This window comes from Orycteropus afer, unplaced genomic scaffold, assembly GCF_000298275.1.
Source record: "Orycteropus afer afer isolate SDZICR_OR568_19922 unplaced genomic scaffold, OryAfe1.0 scaffold00003, whole genome shotgun sequence".
Classification (NCBI taxonomy): domain Eukaryota; kingdom Metazoa; phylum Chordata; class Mammalia; order Tubulidentata; family Orycteropodidae; genus Orycteropus; species Orycteropus afer.
The window spans coordinates 31,155,090-31,178,364 of record NW_006921590.1 but is presented as its reverse complement, the minus strand read 5'-3'; the positions used below and the strand labels follow the sequence as shown (position 1 = coordinate 31,178,364).

General features: G+C 38.3%; 1 protein-coding gene across 1 annotated transcript in view; it reads right to left on the bottom strand.

Moving 5' to 3' along the window:
* The window catches only part of CEP63 (centrosomal protein 63), a 92,262-nt gene that overhangs the window by 8,795 nt on the left and 60,192 nt on the right, over nt 1–23,275 (bottom strand). Inside the window, exons 6-11 of the mRNA XM_007937075.1 lie at nt 17,371–17,604; nt 15,707–15,846; nt 14,599–14,736; nt 8,718–8,832; nt 7,643–7,840; nt 5,154–5,240 (exon numbers count right to left, since the gene is read on the bottom strand). Of these exons, the coding sequence (XP_007935266.1) occupies nt 5,154–5,240; nt 7,643–7,840; nt 8,718–8,832; nt 14,599–14,736; nt 15,707–15,846; nt 17,371–17,604 (912 nt within the window). The remainder of the gene's footprint in view (nt 1–5,153; nt 5,241–7,642; nt 7,841–8,717; nt 8,833–14,598; nt 14,737–15,706; nt 15,847–17,370; nt 17,605–23,275) is intronic.

Sequence of the window (23,275 nt, the reverse complement as noted above, 5' to 3'; positions counted from 1 at the left end):
GGGGCTGGCGCGGGATCGGGCAGTGTTTCGTTCTGCTGTGCATGGGGTCGCTATGAGTCGGAAACGACTCGACGGCACTTAACAACAACAACAACAAACATGTATTAAAGTAGATCCTTAACACAAGCATTCATTTATAAAAGGAATTGTATCTTCCTTGGTGGGAAAATGCAAAATGGCACTTTCTAATCATTATTCTTAATACATATGTGTTCATGTGTGTAACTTTAAAGCTGAGAAAGCCTAAACTGCTGAAAGGGTTGTCACCAGTCTGATACATGATGCCATTAGATACACCTTTTAAAAAAAGATAATACTACTGCCTTTGCCAGGCATCTTTTAAATTTTTATCAAATACTTTTAGTTTATTAACAATAATTACAGATAAATTAATGTGAATGGTAACATAAAAAGTGAGTAGTAAGCACAAACCTAGCTATATAAGGAAATGACAGAATTGCCACTGTCAGAAGGAGGTTTCAGGAGAAAACAAACTAAGCAGAATCTCTGGTCACAGTTTGGCTTGAGCTTCCCTGAGAGCTCCCAACTCTTAAATATGAATAGATAATGAATGGCTAAGATAAGATCCTCTTAATCACATGCTAACAAATCCTGGACCTTCTGAGGATTCTGTGGTGTAAATCAGGCTGGTTCTTACTAGCACGGTGCAGGCTTTCTCAGGGTATGTTAAGTTATTTACCACTGAACCATCCACTTCCACCTTACAAAATATTGCACTGTTGTCTCTTCTGTTTTCTTCATCTCTGTGGGTTTATGCTTAAAAGAATTCTTTCATTATAGGTTTAGAGGTGTTTGGGGAGGAAGCAAGATGACATGCACATTTTTAACTACCATCTTAAATGACAGGATATTATTTCATTATATTAAAAAAAAAAAAACAAACCTACCACCATCAGGTTAATTCTAACTCCTAGCAACCCCTGTTGGGTTTCTGAGGCTGTAAATCTTTATGGAAGTAGATTGCCTCAACTTCCTTCCACAGAGCAGCTAGTGAATTTAAACCTTCTGGTTAGCAGCCAAATGCCTTACCCACTAACCACCAGAACTCCTTATAGTATAGAAAACCTCAAATTAACCATTCCTCGGTAGATGAACGTGTAGTTTGTTTCAAAATTTTGGACATTACAGACAATACTGCAATGACCATTCTTTATACATTTGCCCTTACAGCATGGGTTCTTTGGGAATGAAACTGATATGGCCTTTCCGGAAAATTACCCAGGAATGACTATCAAAATCAGAAATGCCTATGACGTAGGAGTTTAGAGGGTATTTGTATCTACAGTTTTGATATATATTATGAAACTGTCCTCCAGAAAGGCCATCTTAACTCACTTTCTCATTACAGAGCATGAGACAGCCTGTTTCCCTCTATCCTTGCCAATGCTGGATGTTTTTTAAAAATCATTATCAATCTGATTAGCTAAAAAGTTTAGTTTTCTTTTAATTATTAGGGAGACTGTATAGCTTTCCTTGTTTACTGGATTTTTATTTATTTATTTATTTATTTTTTGGTGATTTGGGTGAAAATTTACAGAGCAAATTCACTTTCCATACAGCAGTTCACATATACTTTCTCTCATGACATTGACCACAATTTACCACAATGCAACAGCTCCCCTCCCACTCCCTCCTGATAGTTACCTCTTCCCTGTGTCCATCCCTCCATGCACTCCTGCCCCTGAGCTATCTTTATGTGCATAAGCAGCCCTTCTTTCTCCCATGATTGTTCTCTCCAAGGCATGTATCTACCTCAGGTAAATGTTCAACTCCTATGTCTGTCTTTTGTTTGCTGGAAACCACGGGTGTGAGTGCAATTCCAGACCTGAAGGGCACCTAGGGGCCACAGTCTCAGTGGTTTTCACCAGGCTCTATCAGACCAGCAAACCTGGACTCCCCTCTTTTTTTTCTCCAAATGATTTTGAGTTTTGTTCTACATTGGTCTCCCTCTCTATCCAGGATCTCCTACACAGATCACCTTCCAAGTGGTTGACAGTGGTAGCTGGGCACCATCTAGTTCTGGTCTCACAGTCACACAGGCTGCAGATCTGATGGTGTACCAGTCACTAGGACTAACTTTTTCCATGAATTTTTGGTTTTCTTCATTATTCTTTGCTCTGGATGAGGAAAGACCCATCATTGCATCTACATGGCAGCTTGCAAGCTTTTAAGATCCCAGTCGCTACTCGCCAAAGTAGGAGGTGGAACAATGTTTTGTGTAGTATGTTATGCCAATTGCGCTTGATGTCCCCTGCGACTATGGTCCCAAGCCCACAGGTTCAACTACTCGATCCCTCTGGGTGACTACCACCTTGCCCCTTGTCAGCTCTACTATACACCTGGGAATTCAGATCATACAAATAAACTTATAGGGCCATTGTCTGCCAACCCTATACATGGTCTTGGGTACACCCCCTGCTTCACAGACATGCCTACTAGTTCAGCCTGTCCGTTTACTGGATATTTTTATCTTTTTATTTCTATTTCTTACATACATATGTGTATATATATATGAGTGTGTATATATATATATAGTGATTTGGGCGGAAATTTATAGAGCATATTGGTTTTCTATTCAACAATTCATACACATTTTATTTTGTGGCATCCATTACACTCTCCACAATGTAACAGCACTCTTCCCATTTCCTTCCTGTATTTATCATTTCCCTTCATCCCTCTTTGCTATCCCTTCCTAATTCCTGAGCTTATGCTGCCCTTTTGATATTGTACAGCTGACTGTTCTAAGGAGTGCATACTTCTCTGATATTACTGTCACCTTATAGTCTTGTCTATTGTTTAACTGAAAGTAGAGCCATGGGAGTGAGTTCAGTTCCAGGCTTGAAGGGTGACTAAGGGCTGTAGCCTTAGGGATTTCACCAGTCTTCATAAGATCAGTAAGCCTCGTCTTTTTTTTATGATTTTGAGTGCTGCTCCACATTTTTCTCCCACTCTATGTGGGACGTCCTATTGTGATCTCTTTCAGAACAGTCAGCAGTGGTAGCTGGGCACCAACTACTTCTTCTGGTCTCAGAGTCATGGAGCCTAAAGTTCATACGGTCATTAGTACTTTGCTCTCTGATTTTCTTCACTCTTCTTTGCTCCAGACAGGGAGAGACTGATAGCTGCACTTTAGATGGTCGCTCACAAGCTTTTTAAGACCCCAGTCCACTACTCAGCAAAGTAAGATGTAGAACATTGTCTTTGTAGATTATGACTTTAGTGTCCCCTGAGACTATGGTCCTGAGCCCTCATGCCCAGAAATTCATTCCCACAAAGTGGTTATGGTTAAGAAATTTTCATAATGTTGAGTCTTTTGTAACGTATGCTCTGTTATATTCCTGGATGTATCTGCAGCCCATATAAATATATATATATCCTCTGTCAAACCAATATATATTCATGGGTGTAGTCTCATTCATCTTCCCACCCATATTCAGCTTGAGTGTTTGTCTATTTATCCACTTGTAGATTATTATTACTGTTATTGCAGGATTGTGTATGTAATAGTATTTACCTTTGTTGCTTTTAACTCTTGTTACTAAAACCAAAAAAACCAAACTCACTGCCATCGAGTCGGATCTGACTCACAGCGACCCCTCCTTGGGTTTCCAAGGTGGTGTCTCTACAGAAGTAGATTGCCCAACTTTCCTTCCAAGGAGTGGCTAGTGGGTTTGAACCACCAGCCTTCTGGTAAGCAGTCAAATGCCTTAGGTGCTACACCACCAGAGCTCCTGTTAACTCTTGTTACTAGGTATTTTTAATACGTCTATGAATTATCAATTCATATCATTTGCCTTATTTTTCTACTTGATAATCTTTTTTATCATCTTTGTAGGAAATACTTATATACTACTACAAATTAACCTTTTGTCTGTTTATAGATCGCTTTTCTCCAGTCTGTCATTTTTTTAATGGGCCTTTTGATCTCCAGAAATGCTTTAACATTTGTAAATTCTTTACATTATAAAATGCTTTATGGCTTCTATGTTTTCTTTCATGAGTAGGAGACTCCTATCTTCTTAAAAGATTGTAAAAACAGTTCCCCATTATTTTTTTCTAGTTGAAATAAAGTATTCATCTAGCCTTTTCTATCTTCTTCTACAACAGCATCCATAATCAAGATTTTGAAGTTAGAACTCCCTGGAGCAAATAGAAGGCACTATACAACCATACATCTTTTTGAAGGCATATGTTCTCTGGAAGTACAGAAAAAAATAATTTCTACAATCTTCAGGCATCTGACCTATATCAGGAAAATACAGGTCAGAATATAGATGGATTATTTTTAAAATTATGAGAATTTTATAATAAAATAATTAAAAGAGTATCCACATTGCTTATAATGCTCAGTTAGCTAGTCATGTTTACTATGGTTTCATAGGAGCTTGTATACATTTCTCATCCTCCTTACTAAAATAATCTAAGTCTTTTAAAGGCAGGAATCCTATCTTATTCATCCTTGTGTCCATTGTACCGCCACTACAATGCTTGGAATATAAAAGGTTTTAGGTTAATATTTCATTAAGTGACTTGTATCTTATAGAAATATAACTAAAACTGAATTATTTTAAAGATAATTGTACTTTATAATCAAAAGATACCATCATTAGTACATGAATACCATAAGATACACAATGTAATAGCAATACAATAATAATAAAAATAAGGACCTCAAGTTAACTAATTACATATTCAAAAATACTATTTCCAAATGAGGTCACACTTATGGTATAGGACTTGAACATAACTTTGTAGGGGACAAAAATCAACGCCTAGCAGTTATGAAAGGAATACAAGAATAATAATAATAGCAGCAGCAGCATCTACCCTTTACTGCATACATACCAAGGGCCAGGCACTATGCCAAGTCCTTTACACACATTCTGTCCACTCACAACTGTCCCTGTATTTTATCATATACATAATATGAAACATATCTTTCTGCTAGGGTAGACAGACTTATTTGGTTCACTTTCACCATTGGCTTGACTTCCTTTCACTTGAAAAAGTGTCTGAAAAAGGATCAATCCATTTGTTTGATCTTACCTCTCTGTTTGCAATGTCAGTATTTACAAAATGACTTTCCAAAGGCTTATACAGTAGGAAAACTTAAGTTTCTATGTATATACCTCATGTAAACCCAATTCCAATTTCATCACTGTTTCAGAAAGATGACGGTTTTCTAACTTAAGTGACTCCAGCTGATCCAAAATCTCCTGAGGAGAGCAAGAGCAGAAAGAACAAATAAATTAATGTAAATAAATCAAACGCATCTTACAGAAATCTTCCACATGTAATTGTCATTAAGCTAAGTTATATTCTTCATTCATATGTACAAAAATACTTTGTAGAAAGATAAAAAACAAAACATAAAAACCAAAATGATGTTGTCAAGGTGAGTTACCATGCACGTGATTCAAATATTCTAGGTTGATCAATCAGGCCGTCAAGGAGCAACACTTCAGTCCACTGGTGAATCCCTCACTGATTTCCTGTGTTAGCCTCCTATAATTGGGCTTCTACCTCCAGCAACATGTAGAACTGCACTCCTTTCACAAAGTAATAACCAATTTTCTGTCCTCATTCTCTTTTGCTTTTCTGCTTCAGTATTCCTGCTGGAAAAGCTTCCTACTTTCTTAGAGAAAACTTGTTTCCTCCCTACTTCCATCACTGCTATTCTTTTTAGCTCCATTTTCCTATCTTTTCTTTCCCTGAATGAGTAGTATCCTAAGCTTATTCCAAGTTTCTGCTCTTCATACTCTGTGTTTTCTCATTATAATCTAAGTCTCTCAAATAAAAAACCAAACTCACTGCCCTCGAGTCAATTCGACTCAGAGCGACTCCTCCTTGGGTTTCCGAGTCAGTATCTCTATGGAAGTAGACTGCACAGTCTTCTTTCCGAGGAGTGGCTGGTGGGTTTGAACCGCCAGCCTTCTGGATAGCAGTCAAATGCCTTAGGCACTACACCACCAGAGCTCAGAGTGTTTCAAATACCAACTTAATCAAGGACTATCTAACCTCGATTTTAATCTTGAACCCCAGGCCTTCTGTGGAATGAATGATTAGATATATCTATATGAAAGCCCAGCCTTTATGTCAAATCAGATGCTAATCAATGTCTCATCTGCCCACTTCCCTGTTTTGTGTACAGATTCACACTGTTATGGATTGGCTTATGCACCCCAAAAAAGTATGTTTAAACCCTACTCTCTGGTACCTATGAATGGGACCTTATTTGGAAACAGCATCTTTCAGATGTAATTAGTTAATATGAAGCCATACCAGAATAGAGTGGACCCTAATCCAGTATGAATGTTTCCTCCCTACTTCCATCACTGCTATTCTTTTTAGCTCCATTTTCCTATCTTTTCTTTCCCTGAATGAGTAGTATCCTAAGCTTATTCCAAGTTTCTGCTCTTCATACTCTGTGTTTTCTCATTATAATCTAAGTCTCTCTCATAAAAAGAGAAGAGACAGAATGACAGACATGGAGGGAAGACAGCCTGGGGCTTACCAGAAGCTGGGAGAGACAAGAGAGGATATTCCCCAAGGGCTTTCAGAGAGAAAAAGGCCCTACTGGCACCCTGAAGACTTCTAGCCTTCAGTATTGTGAGACAATAAATTTCTGTTGTTTTAAGTGAAAATTTATTACGGCAGCCCTAGGAAACTAATACACAAACTCATTATCCTCCCTTCAAATGTATGCGCTATCTTTTCTCTATTTCACTAAAGAGCATTTTCCATTTAGCATTTTCTTACTGACTTAAGTTGGTTATGGATATAGTCTCCTTCTGTACTGTGATGTAGTTATTTCTTCACTGGCTATTGAAAATGCATTTTCCACTCAGTTGCCCAAGCTTGAATCCCGAGTGACATCTTACCTTAACTCTATCTACCTCATCGTCCCTGTACAATCAAATATAAAGTCCAGTCAATTTTTTCCAGCCAAATATCCCTAGAATTCATCAGTTTCTGTCTATCTCCCTTGCCCTCTATTCAGGCTACCATCTTATGCTACCACAATTATCTGAGCAGTCTCTTTGCCTCCTGACTTACTCTCCACACTTTTTCCATAAAGACCTTCCACTCTTACTTAAAGCCATTCTCTACTGACCTGAAGATAATAATAAGACCCCTAACATGGCTGATCAGACCTTTAGGATCTAGCTCTTGCTTACCTTTCTAGGTTCATCTCTTGCTACTTGTTCCACTTGTAATCTAGATTCAACCACAGTAAACACAATACACTCTCTCTTAGAGACCTCTGCATCTCTAAGACCTTTGCCTTGCCTGAAATACTAGTTGTCCCTCCCCTCCCAGCTAAAACCCACTGAACTCTCAGGTCTTCACTTAGACATCGGCCCCTCTGGGAAGCCTCTGAATAGACAGGTCTCAATCTGGTCTCCGTGATGTGCTCCTGAGTGCCCCTCACCACATACTACTGAGATCACCTCTTTGTCTGTGTCTACTCTCACTTCCCTACCAACCCTCATGAGAATGCTTATTCATCAATGTGCTCTTGGCCCCAAACTGATATCTAATAAAAACTTTTATATCTTTAATAAATTCAATCTTCAAAAATAAACTTCAAATTAAAAGAGTTCTTGCTCAGCATCACCTTGTGCTCTTTTGCTTTTTCTTCTGCTTTCTGGAGCTCTGCTTTGAGTCGCTTTTCCATGTCTAAGGAAGAACCTTTAGTGGAAGCAATAGCGATGTCTCTCTGATGCAACTCCCGAGTTAGCTGGGAGATTTCCACCTTCATTCCTTCTAGTGCAGAACCGTAACTCTGTTCGGCCTGCAAAATCTGTTCTTTCAACTACAAAGAAAAAGAAAAGAAAGCAACACAAATTAAGAGAAATGTTTAGTTAGAAAAACATATTAGTAGTTAATGTTTACCTTACCTCAAGATGTGATTTTCTTAGATTATATCTGCAGAAAAATAGCAATTTATCAAGTTGCATATCTGTAGTGAAGGTCAGGTGGTTTCACACCCACAATCGTGTCATTAGATCTCAAGACAGAGACAGATGAGTTATTTGGATGCTGTGGGCCAGTATCAAAGCCCAAGCACATCTGATTAGGAAACAGCACCTGTAGCCTTCGTTCTTTTTTTAGCTACAAATCTAAAAATTTTGCTCATATGATTTTTTCTAGTCCACAGAAGATAATAAACAACAAACAGAAAGACAAAAGGAAGAAAAGGGCTAGAAGTAACCTGAAAGAAGTAAAAACAAAAAAACCAACAAACAGAAAAAAAAAACCACAAGTCAACAGCACATCTGGGGTCCATTAATATAGAGACAAACAGCTCTGCATACCTCAGCAGCCAATGAGGAAACAACTATATCACAGTACAGATGGAAAATATATCCATAACCAACTTAAGTCAGTAAGAAAATGCTAAATGAAGCACACACAATTTAGAAACCTTTTCATCATAAAATGTTTAAAATAAAGTTTGAGAGCTCAAGGTTTCAATCATCTTGAAAGTATGTATATGGCATTTCTGGGGATGCGAAATAAAGAAGGCACTTTCCCCTAAGCCCATTGCAAGTGCTCTTCTACTCCTGAATACCAAGTGGTCTCTGGACTACATTTTTCTCTCTTTAAAAATAAACCCTACAATGTACCAGCTCACACAGATCTTTCCATATTACATACAACTTCGCAATCCCAGGTACACAGATTTTTACTTTTTTAATCTCCGCTCTGTATTCATTGTTATATCCTTCCATCTTCTTTAACTCTTCATATTTTTCCATTAATTCTTGACTCAGCTGTTTACATGTTGCACTCACAGATTCCAAGCTGTAGGAGAAAAATAAGACAACATGTCTAAAACAAAACATGAACCCAGAAGACCATAAAACAATGTTCTAACTTAATGTCCAAGAAATTTCCTCCCAGTACCTTAAACATCACCCTACATCCCAAATTAAAACTCATTTCCAATTTCTTTATCACCGGAGGCAACTAAGCCCAATGTAAACTTTCAGACATGCTCCGAACTTCTGTATTTTCCTCTTGCTTAAAACGTTACTGGTTATAGAATGGTAAAGATTATAGCAACTTTGCTCATTTTCTCTCTCTAGTTATACAGGAACTGCTGTCATAGTCTCAATCCTCACCACACTTATCTCTAATTCCATCCTACACATAGTTGCCAGAATAGCCTACAAAGCGTTTTCATGCTTTGGTAACTCCCTCATCAACTGTAAGAACCTCAGGGGCACCATATCTTCTTATCTCATTGCTCATTTTCCCTAATAAAATCTTTTTGCTCCTAACCTGATGAACTTTACTATCTGCCTATCTGTGGTGCCTGACTTCACTTGGCTCTTCATATATGATCCTCTGACCAAAAGTGCCTTCCTCCCCTACCTGGCAATGAATGTTTAACAAACCCTTTCAGGAATCAGTCCAACATTTACCTCATTAGAAACAACTCAACCCTCATTCCCCTTATTACCTCGATTATAGCTTATTCTCAATTCTTATAGGTTGAATGCAGAAATTTTCTATACTTTTACTTTCAATTGTTCTCAGGTCCTTTAATGCATATATTTTGTCTCTCAGACTGCATATTCTATGATTAAAATAATGTCTTTTACGTCTTATCTCCTTCCTACCTTGCCCACCATCCCCTTAACTCTATGGTTAGGGGATGTCAACTGCCTATATGATTTCAGATCTTTCAATAAATGCTTAACAATCATTTAGACTGGTTTGTCAACATAGCCAACTCACCAGATAAGCTATCATTTGAAAATATCATCTTTGCAACACAACACAAAAACAATTATTTAAATTCTGCCATTTCCTGTAGGGAATAATTTGTTCAAAGTGAATAATACAAGTCATTTGTCCGAAGGGCTTCTTTTTCTACTTGCCTTCTAAAACAAACCAAATAACGTTTAAGCCATGGTTTTATTAATAGACACTGGTGTTTTTATCGACTTATTCCAATTTGACCTATTTTTAAAAATCTAACAACATTCATTTTTTTTTAAATACTTGTTAAGAGTTTACAATGTGCCAAAGACTGAGCTAGAGACAGAAGAAAAATCAGAGATAATTTTGTACTATCTACAGGTGGGAAAATCAGGGTTTCAAGAGGCTAAGGCAGCACTGCAAATCAGAAACAAGAGTCAAAGCTTCAGAGGTTTACAAGGGCATAGTAAAATATATATATTTTTAAAGATTACTAAAGACCATCCTAAAATTCATATGGAATTTCAAGGGATCCTGGATAGTGAAAATAGTCTCGGGAAAAAAAACAAAGTTGAAGGACTCATACTTCCCAATTTCATAACTTACCTACAGTAATCAAAACCATGTGGTTCTGGTATAAAGACATAAAGATCAATGAAACAGAGTTGAAAGCCCAGAAATAAACCTATACATCTATGGCCAAATGATATGACAAGGATGCAAAGACCATTAGCAAAGAAAAGTCTCTTCAACAAATGATGCTGGGAAAACTAGATATCCACGTGCAAAAATATATATATCTAAAAAATAACTCAAAATGAATTAAAGACCTAAATCTCAGAGCTATAATTATGAAACTCTTATTAGAAAACAAGGGGGCAAATTATCATGTCCTTGACTTTGACAAGTTTCTTCAATATGATACCAAAAGCACAGACAACAATAGAAAAAGTTGATAAATTAGACTTTATCAAATTTAAAAACTTTTGTACATCAAAGATAGTATCAAGAAAGTAAAAAGAAATCCCACAGAATGAGAGAAGATATTTGCAAATTATGTATTTGATGAGGGTTTAATATCTAGAAAATATAAAGAACTGCTACAATTCAACAACAAAAAGACAAATAACCCAATTTAAAAACAGCCAAAAGACTTGAACAGATAATTCTCCAAAGAAGATACACAAGTGGCCAATGAGCACATGGAAAGGTGCTCAAATGATTAGTCACTAGGGAAATGCAAATCAAAACCACAGTGAAATACCACTTCCAGCCACTAAGAAAGCTATTATAAAAAAAAAAACAGAAAATAAAGTCTTGGGAAGGATGTGGAGTAATAGGAACTTTCATGTATTGCTGGTTCAGGAATGTAAAATGGTACATACAACCACTGTGGAAAAGAGTTCTGAGGTTCTTTCAAAAATTAAACACAGAATTACCACATGTCCCAGCAAGTCAACTCCTAGTTATATACCCAAAAGAACTGAAAGCAGAAACTCAAATAGATATTTGGACAATAATGTTCATAGCAGCATTATTCAAAACAGCCAAAGGTGGAAACAACTCATGTCCATCAACAGATGAATGAATAAACAAAATGTGTTATATACATACAATGAAATATTATTCAGTCATAAAAAGGAATGAAGCTCTGATTGATGCATGTTGTAATATGGATGAATCTTGAAAACATTATGCTAAGTGAAATAAGCCAGACATGAAAGGGCAAATATGGTATGATTCTACTTATATGAAATATCTAGAATAGGCAAATTCAGAGACAGAAAGTAGTTACCAGGGGCTAGGGACCAGGGAGTGCAGGGAGTTGCTCAATGGATACAGAATTTGTTTGAGGTGATGAAAACATCTGGAAATAGTAGTGATGGTTGTATAACATGTGAATGTACCTAATGTCATTACACTGTATACTTAAAAAGGGCTAATGTTATGTATATTTATCTCAATAAAAAACTTAATATAAAAGATTACTAAGAAGAACCCAAAAACCTAGGAGAAAAATATTAATTTTAGGTCCAATGTCAAAAAGACTAAGCTTTAACTTATTTTACTCAACCTAAAGAGTTAACACATTCCTCAATAACGGTAACAAAGTCTTTTTTACTATAACTAAAGTGAAAAAGGAATAAAACAAAAAATGTTTGTGTGTGTGTGTGTGTGTGTGTGATGGATTGAATTATGTCCCATGTCTCCCCAAAATACGTGTTGTAAATCCTAACTTCTATGCCTGTGCTTATGATTCCATTTAGGAATGGGTTGTCCTTTATAAGGAAGAATTAGTGTAGGGTATATCTTGGCTCAATCTCTTTTGAGATACAGAGGAGATTAAACAAGCAAGTGAGCAGAGATGGGGGAAGAGACATGCCAAGTCACTTGCACATCACCCAGAAGCAGAAGCTCAGAAGAGACAAAGACCTTCATCCTGAGCCAACAGAGAGAGAAAGGGTTCCCCTAGAGCTGACGCCCAGAATCTGGACCTCTAGCCTCCTGAACTGTGAGAAAATAAATTTCTCTTTGTTAAAGCCACCCACTTGTGGTATTTGTATCATAGCAGCAATATATATCTCAGACAGTGTGTCTTTAGTATGTATAAAAAACAAACAAACAAACAAAAAGTACTTAGTGGTTTCCAAAAAACAGAAATAAAAGTAAAAACAAAAAAGTTATGCCAGGTAGTCCCCAACAACTTGAGTTATGATGCATCACACTTAAAACTATATATATATTTTTTTAAATTTACTGTTAGTGATCCATATTATATACAATGTTAAAATATATCTGTACATTTATATGTAGTGTTTTCAACTCCTAAAGGCAAATAAAGATCAGGTTTATAAATACTGATATAAAAGGCAATAATAATGAAAACTAAGGAAAAAAACATGAGGCATTCGACTTAAGTCAGAAGCAATTTAGTCATCAGAATGGAACCCCTTGTAAATTGGGGACTACTTGTACTTAATGATAACCTAAAAATATATACAATAGCAATTTTTATGTTGTTATTAGTTTGCCTAAAGGCTAACAGTGTTTGTATTTTTTTGTCTTTTATAAACAGAAAATGTAACTGTACAAATGATTATGCTTTGTATGTAAAACAAAGTATCAAACTCTTCCCAGTCAAAATGCTTAGAAGTATGACAAACAAAAAAGTTTACAACTATAATGATGACACAAGCTGGCATGGGTATGGTATAGTATAGATCAGACTTCATTCAACATTCAAGAAAATATTAACAACACTGCAAACAGAAAGAAGGAACAATATATGTCAATTGTATCCTCCTAGAGCAACTTCAGTGAGATGGCAGGGAAGAAAGTCTAACTGAAGAAGGTTCTAGGAAGATGAAAAGTGAAGTAGAAGACAGTAAACAAAGACCATTTATAGACAATAAATATAAAGAATATATCGAAGAATTTGGTTTTGAAGGGAAGCAGAGATATGTAGGAGCTCTGGTAGCATAGTGCCTAAGGCACTTGACTGCTAACCAGAAGGCTGGCGGTTCAAACCCACCAAACACTCCTTGGAAGGAATATTGGACAATCTACTTCCATAGTGCTACTGCCTCAGAAACCCAAGGAGGGGTTGCTATCAGTCGGGTCCGACTGGACAGCACATAACAACAACAACAACAACAACAGAGATATGTAGAAGAAACTTGATGAGGAAGTAGGGTCAAAACCAATAAAACCAAACCCACTGACATCACATGAATTCCAACTCCTAACGACCCTATTGGGAGCTCTGGTAGCATAGTGGCTAAAGCACTTGACTGCTAACCAGAAGGCTGGCGGTTCAAACCCACCAGCCACTCCTCGGAAGGAAGGTTGGGCAATCCTACTTCCGTAGTGATACTGCCTCGGAAACCCAAGGAGGGGTCGCTAAGAGTTGGGGCCTACTCAACGGCATATAACAACAACAACGACGACGACCCTATTAACTGCCCCATCTTTCTCCCACAGAGTGGCTGGTGGGTTTGAACTGCTTACCTGCTGGTTAGCAGCCAAGCACTTTAAGGAACATACCACTAAGACTTTCAAGCAGGTTTTTCCCCTCAAGATGGGAGATATTATAGCATGATTTACACCAGTGGGAATGATTCAGCAGAGAGAAGAAAATGACAATGCAGAAGAGAATGAATTAACTGCAGGAACAGTACACAAGTACAAGGGTTGGTCTGAGGAACATCCATCAGTTCAGCCATGGAACCAGTTACAGTCACAGATGCAGGCAAGCTGGTAGATTTAGTGGGGGAAAGACTAGGACGTTCTCCTTTAATTGCTTCCATTTTCTTAATGAAGTAATATGCTAGGCCATTTTGTGGATGCTATATAAAAAACGTTATTTATTCACTAAGAATATTATCACAGATTCTTTGTGCTGCTGTACCAGAAATACCACAAGTAAGTGGCTTTAGAAATCAGAAATTTATTTCTCACAGTTTAGGAGGCTTAAAGTCTGAAATCAGGCCACACTGGCTCTAACGGGAGGCTCTCTCTGTGGGCTCTGGGGATATTTCTTTGTCTCAGCTTCTGTCCCTCAGTTCCTTGGCATCTATCTTTGCCCTTTTGTCCTTGCTTTTCTCTATGCCTAATCTGACCTTTATCTATTTCAAAAGTGGTTAGGTTTAAGAAACATCCCACACAGATATGGCCTCGTTAACATAACAAAGAAAACCCTATTTCCACATAGGATTATATCCACAGGTACAGGAGTTAGGATTTTAACATGTGTTTTAGGGAGACACAATTCAATCCACAACAAATAATCTATTTATTTACTCTATCAATATGACGATCACAAATTCATCTGAAGCACTTGAAAGTTTGTATATAATTATCTACCTGCCTTCAAGACGTGTCACCTCTGCCTGCAGAAGTTCCTCACTACTGTGAGTAAAATCCAGCTGTGAGAGCACATTTTCTAGGTCCCCCTGCCCTTGAGAGCTGTACCTCCTTTCTGACTGAGGCGCCTCTGGTGACCTAGGGAAGAACAAAGAATGACTGTAAAAGACCCAGTATCTTGGGAACTCTTCAGCTGTCTTCCTGCTTTCATTGGGACAGTAAACAGACAAGAGATGATGCTTCTCAAAAAAGTCAGCAGCAATGTGCTCCTTTCACACCTGGAATTTAGCCTATTATTCCAGGCAGAAGGATAAACAAAATGACAAAAATAACTTGGTTGACATTTTATAACTAAGAAACTGAGAAGTTAACAGAAGAGGAGAGTTATGACAAAAATAAAAGTATGCACCAGACTTAAACCAAATAAAAGGAGCTCACATAGCTCCTTTTAATTTCCACTACAAATTTCTCATAGCAGTAATTACATATATCAATAAAATTAGTTTTACAAATTTTTGAAATGAGTTACCTCAATGACTGGCTGTTACTGACAATAAGCTGTTGCTAATGACAATCTATAGGAGCTCTGGTGGTAATGCCTAATGTATTCTGACTACTAACCAGAATTGGTGGTTTAAATCCACCAGTCACTTCATGGAAGGAAGACTGGGCAATCTACTTCTATAGTGATACCTCCTGGGAAACCCAAGGAGGGGTTGCTCTGAGTCAGATCCGACTCAATGGCAATGAGTTTAGTTTTTTTGGTGAATCACAATCTATTTATCAAAGAAGAGAAGCCTTCCAACAGATGCCAACTACACTTCCCTCACATAGTTTCACCATGGATAGGGATTAACCAAGAAGATCTCTAACTTCCCAGGGCCAGAAGACTGGACTCTCTGTTAGGGACCCAAACTGGAGGCAGGAGAAAACGAAACAAAACAAAACTAACCACACCAGGTTTTTATAACAATACAAAAATTCAAAGGCTGAAATAAGAAACCCACATTATGATCAAACAGAAAACTAAGAATGGACAATATTAAAAGTGGTGCTTAATGCCAAACCACCAAGTGCTAAGATTGGTAATATTTAAGATTTAATATACCTTACTAAATCTACTGCATGCTGAGTATCAGTTGCCTTTAATTTTGCTTGTAGCTTCTCCTTTTGAAATCTTGCTTCACGGATGAAATTTTCTTGAGACTGAATTGTTGCTTTCAATTCTCTCTTCTCTTTCCGCAAAATCTGCAACATACTCAGAAAAAAGACACGCATTATTCAAAAAGACACACATTATTCACTTTCACATACACAATACTGCACTATCAGTAATAACAAACATTAATCTATGGGTAGATACATAGGTAGACATTCTGAATGATCAGGTATGTCTATGCAAAAGGGAACATACCCATGACCATATATAAGTTTGGCAGATGATATTTCTACATACATATTTGTATGTGCTGTAAGAATGTCCATATAAATAGAACTGCTGTAAGAATGTCCATATAAATAGAACTAACGGGGCAAAGTTATGATAACTTCTTAGTCACAGCCAACCACCGTGATGGAGTGAGCTGTTGGACCTGTGGGCTTGGGACCATGGTTGTGGGGGACATCAAGCTTAACTGGCATAACATACTGCACAAAAACATTGTTCTATATCCTACTTGGGAGCTCTGGTGGCATAGTGCCTAAGGCATTTGACTGCTAACCAGAAGGCTGGCAGTTCAAACCTACCAGCCACTCCTCGGAAAGAAGACTGGGCAACCTACTAGCATAGTGATACTACTTTGGAAATCCTGGGAGGGGTCACTATGAGTTTTATCTGACTCGAGGGCAATGAGGTTTTTTTTTTATATCCTACTTTGGTGAGTAGCAACTGAGGTCTTAAAAGCTTGCAAGTGGCCATGTAGATGCAACAATTGGTCTCCCCTCATCTGGAGCAAAGAAGAATGAAGAAAACCAAAGACGCATGGAAACGATTAGTCCAAGGGACTAGTAGACCATGAGAACTTCAACCTATGTGACCCTGAGACCAGAACTAGATGGTGCCCATCTACCACTATCAACCACTTGGAAAGGGATCAGTGCAGAATATCCTGAATACAGTGGGAGAAAAATGTGGAATAAAACTCAAAATTGTAAAAAAGACCAGGATTACTGGTCTAATAAAGCCTGGTGAAACCCCCGAGACTAAGGTCCCTAGTTACCCTTTAGGCCTAGAAAAGAACTCACTCCCATGGCTTCCAGCCCAACAACAAACAGGTATATAGGTTGAACATTTCCATCAGGTAGATACACTCCTTGGAACAGTCAATCATGGGAGAATAGAAGGGCAGTATTTGCACAGGGAGATAGCTCAGAGGGTAGGAATGCATAAGAAAGAAGGATACAGGGAAAAGGTAACCACCAGGAGGAAGTGGGAAGGGGACTGGAATTAATGTCATGAAACAAAATGTGTATGAGCTGTTGTATGGAAAATGAATTTGCTCTGTAAACTTCCACCCAAATCACAATAAAAATTTTAAAAAAGAAAAAGAGATATGCATTACAATAATTTTTCCATTTCATAAGGAAAAGAGGCCAGCGAGTCAGACTGTAGTTATGTGATAGGCACAACATTGACAAGGCTATCAATATTTGATCCACAAGCCAGACTGGGGAAGAAACCACAAATTTTTAAAACCCAGCTCTAGATTAATTATTCTTCTCTCTTAAAACACACAGACACATTTCCCCAATTACAGTAACTTTAAAACACACCTCCAACATTTTTTCAGATTCTTTCAATTCTTCTTCTTTTTGCTGCTGCTTCTCCAGAACAGTCATATTGGTTCCAACCAAGTCGTTGACTTTCATAGTGAGGCGCTCTATTTCCAACTCATTGGCACAGATGGTATCGTTGGCCCGCTCCAGCTTACTGCTAAGATGCTGAATTTCCGACTGGCTGGACATCTCCACAGACTCTAACTTCTGTTTCCGATTAGCAAGCTGAGCCTAGAAATCCATAAATTACCATGAAGTAAAAGTGAAATGATAAAAGAATAAACAATGAATAAGGAAGACTAAAATAAAATTGAGTTTCACATTCATAAAAACACAAAGTGTTAGCTTACCAAAAATATGTAAAAAATACTTTAAGAAGGGGTAAGAAAGGTTTGAGAAAGTAAAGGGATTCCTCAGGAGAAGAGATGCTACGCAGGTTCTGAAAAGCTGCATTTCCCTAGCTACTTGTGCGGAAGTTTAACTGTAACCATGAGTCATGATATTAGAAAACTGGAGGCATCTCCTATTTAAAACACAGGAACTATAATGCATTATTCTACTTCTTATGAAAGTTCAAAAATTAAATTTTAAGGTATCACTAAACTTCTTAAAATTCCACGTTTCAAATATTTGTTCTCTCCTACACCAGAGCATGTTGCATGTAGTTAATTATTCAGTTTTAACATCCGTTTCAGGCACATTACAAACACACACATATTTAGATAATTCTGATCGATCACAAATACTTTTTAAATATGGGAATTGTGGGTTGTGGTTCACTGAGGAAAAGAGTGCTTGGAAGGAAATAGGGATTGGTTCTGCTACCATCCCTTGAGCTAAAAGATTTAATTAAATATTCATAAAACAAACCCACTGCCACTGAATCAATTCCAATAATAATGACCCACATTATGTTTCCAAGGCTGTAAATCTTTATGGAAGGCAATTGCCTCATCTTCCTCAGTGAAGCAGCTGGTGGGTTTAAATCACCGACCTTTTGGTTAGCAGCCCAATGTCTTAACCACAATGCCACCAGAGCTCCTTGAATCAAATACAGCACTTATCAATTTAGTTTCTTTCAACAATGTATTTATATATTTACACACAAAATCACTTTAGCAACTGCCTCATAAACCTAAATACAAAGTTCTTGAAGACTTGGGTAATTTTTAGGGTACACATCCCAACTATACTGGTTTTTAGCTCCTAGCTTTCTATTTTTACAAGCTTTAGTTCAGCATCCACACAGGTACTTCGTCTACACACCGAAGATGAATATATCCATCTTATTCTAAATATTACTAAGAACAAAACCCACTCACTGCCATCGAGTCGGATCTGACTCATAGCAACCCCTCGAGTTTCCAAGGTGGTATCACTACGGAAGTAGATTGCCCAACCTTCCTTCCGAGGAGTGGCTGATGGGTTTGAACCGCCAGCCTTCTGGTTAGCAGCCAGATGCCTTAGGCACTATGCCACCAGAGCTCCTTAAGAGCAAAAGCACGTAATTTTAATTTATAAATTTAAGTGGAAATATCTCTAGACTCTATTTCTGCATATTTAAATATTTTATGATACAAGACCAAACTCCTTATATTGTGGTTTTATAAAGTAGAGCTAAATAATATCTACAAGCCAGAGAAGGGCTGGGAGGAGAAAGGCAAAGACACAAACCATACTTGAATAAATTACACATCAAGATTCTAGTGTAAAGATCTAAATTTTTACTAAATGCCTACAACACTGTGAAAGAAGGCTATGAGCACAGGTTTAGATTCATATGCTAGGCATGCAATGGTCTTCAGAATTTTTAAATACAATATGAGTATTTTTTTCCCCAAGAGGAAATCTTATACAGAAACCTGTGCAGAGAAAATAAATGCAGAGAGTGGGGAGAGGAAGAGGAAGGAAAAGGCCAGAGCTTGCTGCACCTCCTCCAACCCTCACTTACCCTACACAGCAGCCAAGTAGCTCTCCAAGGAGCCTCAGGGGTTGAAGAGACACAGCCTGAGAACCACTGCCCACAGGGGCACTCAGGATGAAAGGTAACAAACACATAATTCAAAACACGAGCATTGTTTCATACTTTAACACTATCCCATTCAAATCTGTGATCTTAAAGAAAACTCAATGTTTAAGTTATAGCTAAGGTACCGTTTAATTATAGTTTAACCAGAGGGAGAGGAGAGAAAGGGCTGGGGACTGGGGTTGAATTCAAGAACTCTTCTGGCTTTGTGGTGGTTCAAGAAAAGGACTTTCTCAGATGTAAGATTACTGAGAACAATGTGACAGGGCAACAGGGATTTTTATTTTCCAAAGGATCTCAGTATGAAACAATGGCACTGCAGAGAGCACTCCCTTCCCAGGCTCGCCGTCAGTGTCAACTCCAATTCTGTCAGTGCAGGCAACAGCCTTACAGCATTTCTACCAGGTAGCAGCTTAAGGAGACCATTAAAGGTAAAACTCCCAATAAGAAATTCTTATCACTCCTATCTTTATGTTACTATAAGCTTTTCTAGGTCTGAGCCAACTCAGTGAACTTTGTGATAATTCTACCAAGACAATAAGTTAAGATTTTAATCAAGATCTTACCTTCTTCATAAATTGTGGCTGAAAAATAATACTTTTAAAAATTCATAAAAATGAACAGTTGATTTAAAATTAACTTAAGCAATATCCTACAGCTCATCCAGATATTTCAAAAGGAAAACATACAGTGCAACTTCTACTTTTCTCACATACCATTTTTGAGCCCACCACTCATCTGTCAATTGTCGTACTATGATGACTTGCATGTTGCTGTGAGGTTGGAGGCTATACCACCGGTACTTCAAATACCTACAGGGGTGTCGATGGTGGTCAGGTTTCGGTGAAGCTTCCAGACTAAGACACACTTGGATGAAGGAAGGGGTCATCTACTTCTCAAACAATTGGCCTGTGAAAAACCTTATGAACAGCAGTAAAACACTGTCTGATATATTACTGGAAAACTTTATGAATAGCCATTGCGAAAGAGGCAGGGAGGCCACGTCTTCTGACCTCCTCTAACCCCACAAGTGGAAGACAGAATCACCATCAATAGCCCAAGGCCTATTCCCAAGGCCAGACATGCTGCCTCCCTCCAGCCCTTTCCTCAACCCTGACACCAACTGTTCCTCCCACAGCACCCACCACCTCTCTGCTGGGTTTGACAATTTGCTGCAGTAGCCACACAGAACTCACAGATTATGGGGTTTATTAGGGAAGCACCAGGCTACAATTCAGGAACAATACTCAGTCTCAGTCCGCCATCCCTCCGCCAACAGTCTCTCTCAGTCTCTCTCCCAGCAGTGCATGTCTCTCTCTCTCAGCAATGCATGTCTCTTGGTGTCTCTCAACAGTGCATGTCTCTCAAGAGTGTGTTTCTCTCAGCAACATGTCTTTCTCAGTCAGCAGTCAGAGAGACCTCTTCTGCCTCTAGAAGGCCTCCTTTTGAGCCTAGCAGAGTGGCCAAACTAACCAATCCCAACATCAGAATTCCATACAACTGAGAGAGAGCAAACTTCTCAGAAAATTACTTCATGCTGCTCCCAACAGAAATACCCCAGGTGTATAACTAACAATCAGGAGCTACTTGGTTGCTCATGGCAAATTCCACCACGGAGTTCACAAAGACTTATAGCTAGAAAAGCCACACTGTGTAATTTACTACATTGCAGCCATGAAACATTGTCTGATATAATGCTTAGAAGATGAGGCCTCAGGTCAGGCACTCAAAATATGACCAGGGAAGAGCAGCCTCCTCAAAGTAGAGTCAACCTTAATGATGTGGATAGAGTAAAGCTTTTGGGACCTCTATTTGCTGAAGGGGCACAACTCAAAATGGGAAGAAACACCAGCAAACATCCATTAATAATCAGAACACAGAATGTATGAAGAATGAATCTAGGAAAATTGGAAGTTCTCGAAAATGAAATAGAACACAGAAATATCGATATCCTAGGCACTAGTGAGCTGAAGGGAGCTCTGGCAGCATAGTGCCTAAGGCACCTGACTGCTAACCAGAAGGCTGGAGGTTCAAACCCACCTGCCACTCCTCAGAAGGAAGGTTGGGCAATCAACTTCTGTAGTGATACCACCTTGGAAACCCAAGGAGGGGTTGCTATGAGTCGCGTCCAACTTGATGGCACATAAAAACAACAACAACAACAGTGAGCTGAAATGGACTGGTTTTGGCCATTTTGAATCAGACAATCATTTGATCTACTATGCCAGGAATGACACACTGAAGAGAAATCATCACAAAGACGAACTACAATGATGAACTACAACAAAGACAGTGTTAGGATAATATCCATATGCCTACAAGGAAAACCAATTAATACCACTATTATTGAAATTTACTCACCAACCACCAAAGGCAAAGATGAGGAAATTTAAGATTTTTACCAACATCTGCTGTCTGAAATCAACCAAACATGCAATCAAGATGTGTTGATTATCACTGGTGATTGGAATGCAAAAGTTGGAAACAAAGAAGAATCACCAGTAGTTGTAAAACAGGCCTTAGTGATAGAAATGACACTGGAGATCACATGACAGAATTTTGCAAGACCAATGACTTATTCATTGCAAACACTTTTCAACAACAAAAATGGCAGCTACACACGTGGCCTTTTCCAGATGGAATATACAGGAGTCAGACTGAATACATTTGTGCAAAGAGGCAATAGAGAAGCTTGATACCCTAAGCCCAAACAAGCCCAGAAGCTGACTGGAACAGACTATCAACTGCTCATATGCAAGTTCAACCTGATGCTGAAGTAAATAAAAACAAGTCCACAAGAGTCAAAATATGAACTTGATTACATCCCACCTGAGCTTAGAGATCATCTAAAGAATAGATCTGATGCATTGAACACTAATGACCAAAAACCTGAGGAATTGTTGGATAACATCAAGAACAGCATCCATGAAGAACGCAAAAGATCATTAAAAAGACAGGAAAGGAAGAAAAGACCAAAGTGGATGTCAAAAGAGACTTTGAAACTTGCTCTTGAACAGAGAGTAGCTAAAGCAAATGGGAGAAATTATAAGGGAGATTTGAAACAGAAGATTTCAAAGAGCAGCTCGAAAAGACAAAGTCAGTTATTATAAATGAAATAAGCAAACACCTGGAGTTAGAAAATCAAAAAGGAAGAACACACTTGGCATTTCTCAAACTGAAAGAACTGAAGAAAAAAATCAAGCTTCAAGTTGCAATACTGAAAGATTCTATGGGCAAAATATTGAATGAGGCAAGAAACATCAAAAGAAGATGGAAGGAATACACAAGGTCACTGTACCAAAAAGAACTCGTCGATGTTCATCCATTTCAGGAGGTGGCATATGATCAAGAACCAATGGTACTGAAAGCAGAAGTCAAACCTGCACTGAAAGAATTGGCAAAAAAAAAACAAGGCTGCAGAAATTGATGTGTTGATTATCACTGGTGACTGGAATGCAATGAGATGATTCAACAAACGGACACACTGCTGGATGCACTTACTCATCTATGCCAAGAAATTTGGAGGACAGCTACCTGAGCAACTTATTGGTAGACATCCATATTTGTACCCATTCCAAAGAAAAGTGAACCTAAAGTGAAATTGTTGAACAATATCATTAATATCGTAGTTGTTGTTAAGTGCCGGCGAGTCGTTTCCAACTCATAGCGACCCCATGCACAGCAGAACGAAACACTGCTGGATCCTGCGCCAGCCCCACAATCCCTGCTATACTTGAGCCCATCATCGCAGCCACCGTGTCAATCCATCTCCTTGAAGGCCTCCCCCTGTTTCGTCGACCCTCCACCCTACCAAGCATGACATCCTTCTCCAGGGAATGGTCCCTTCTTACAACATGACCAAAATAGGTGAGACGA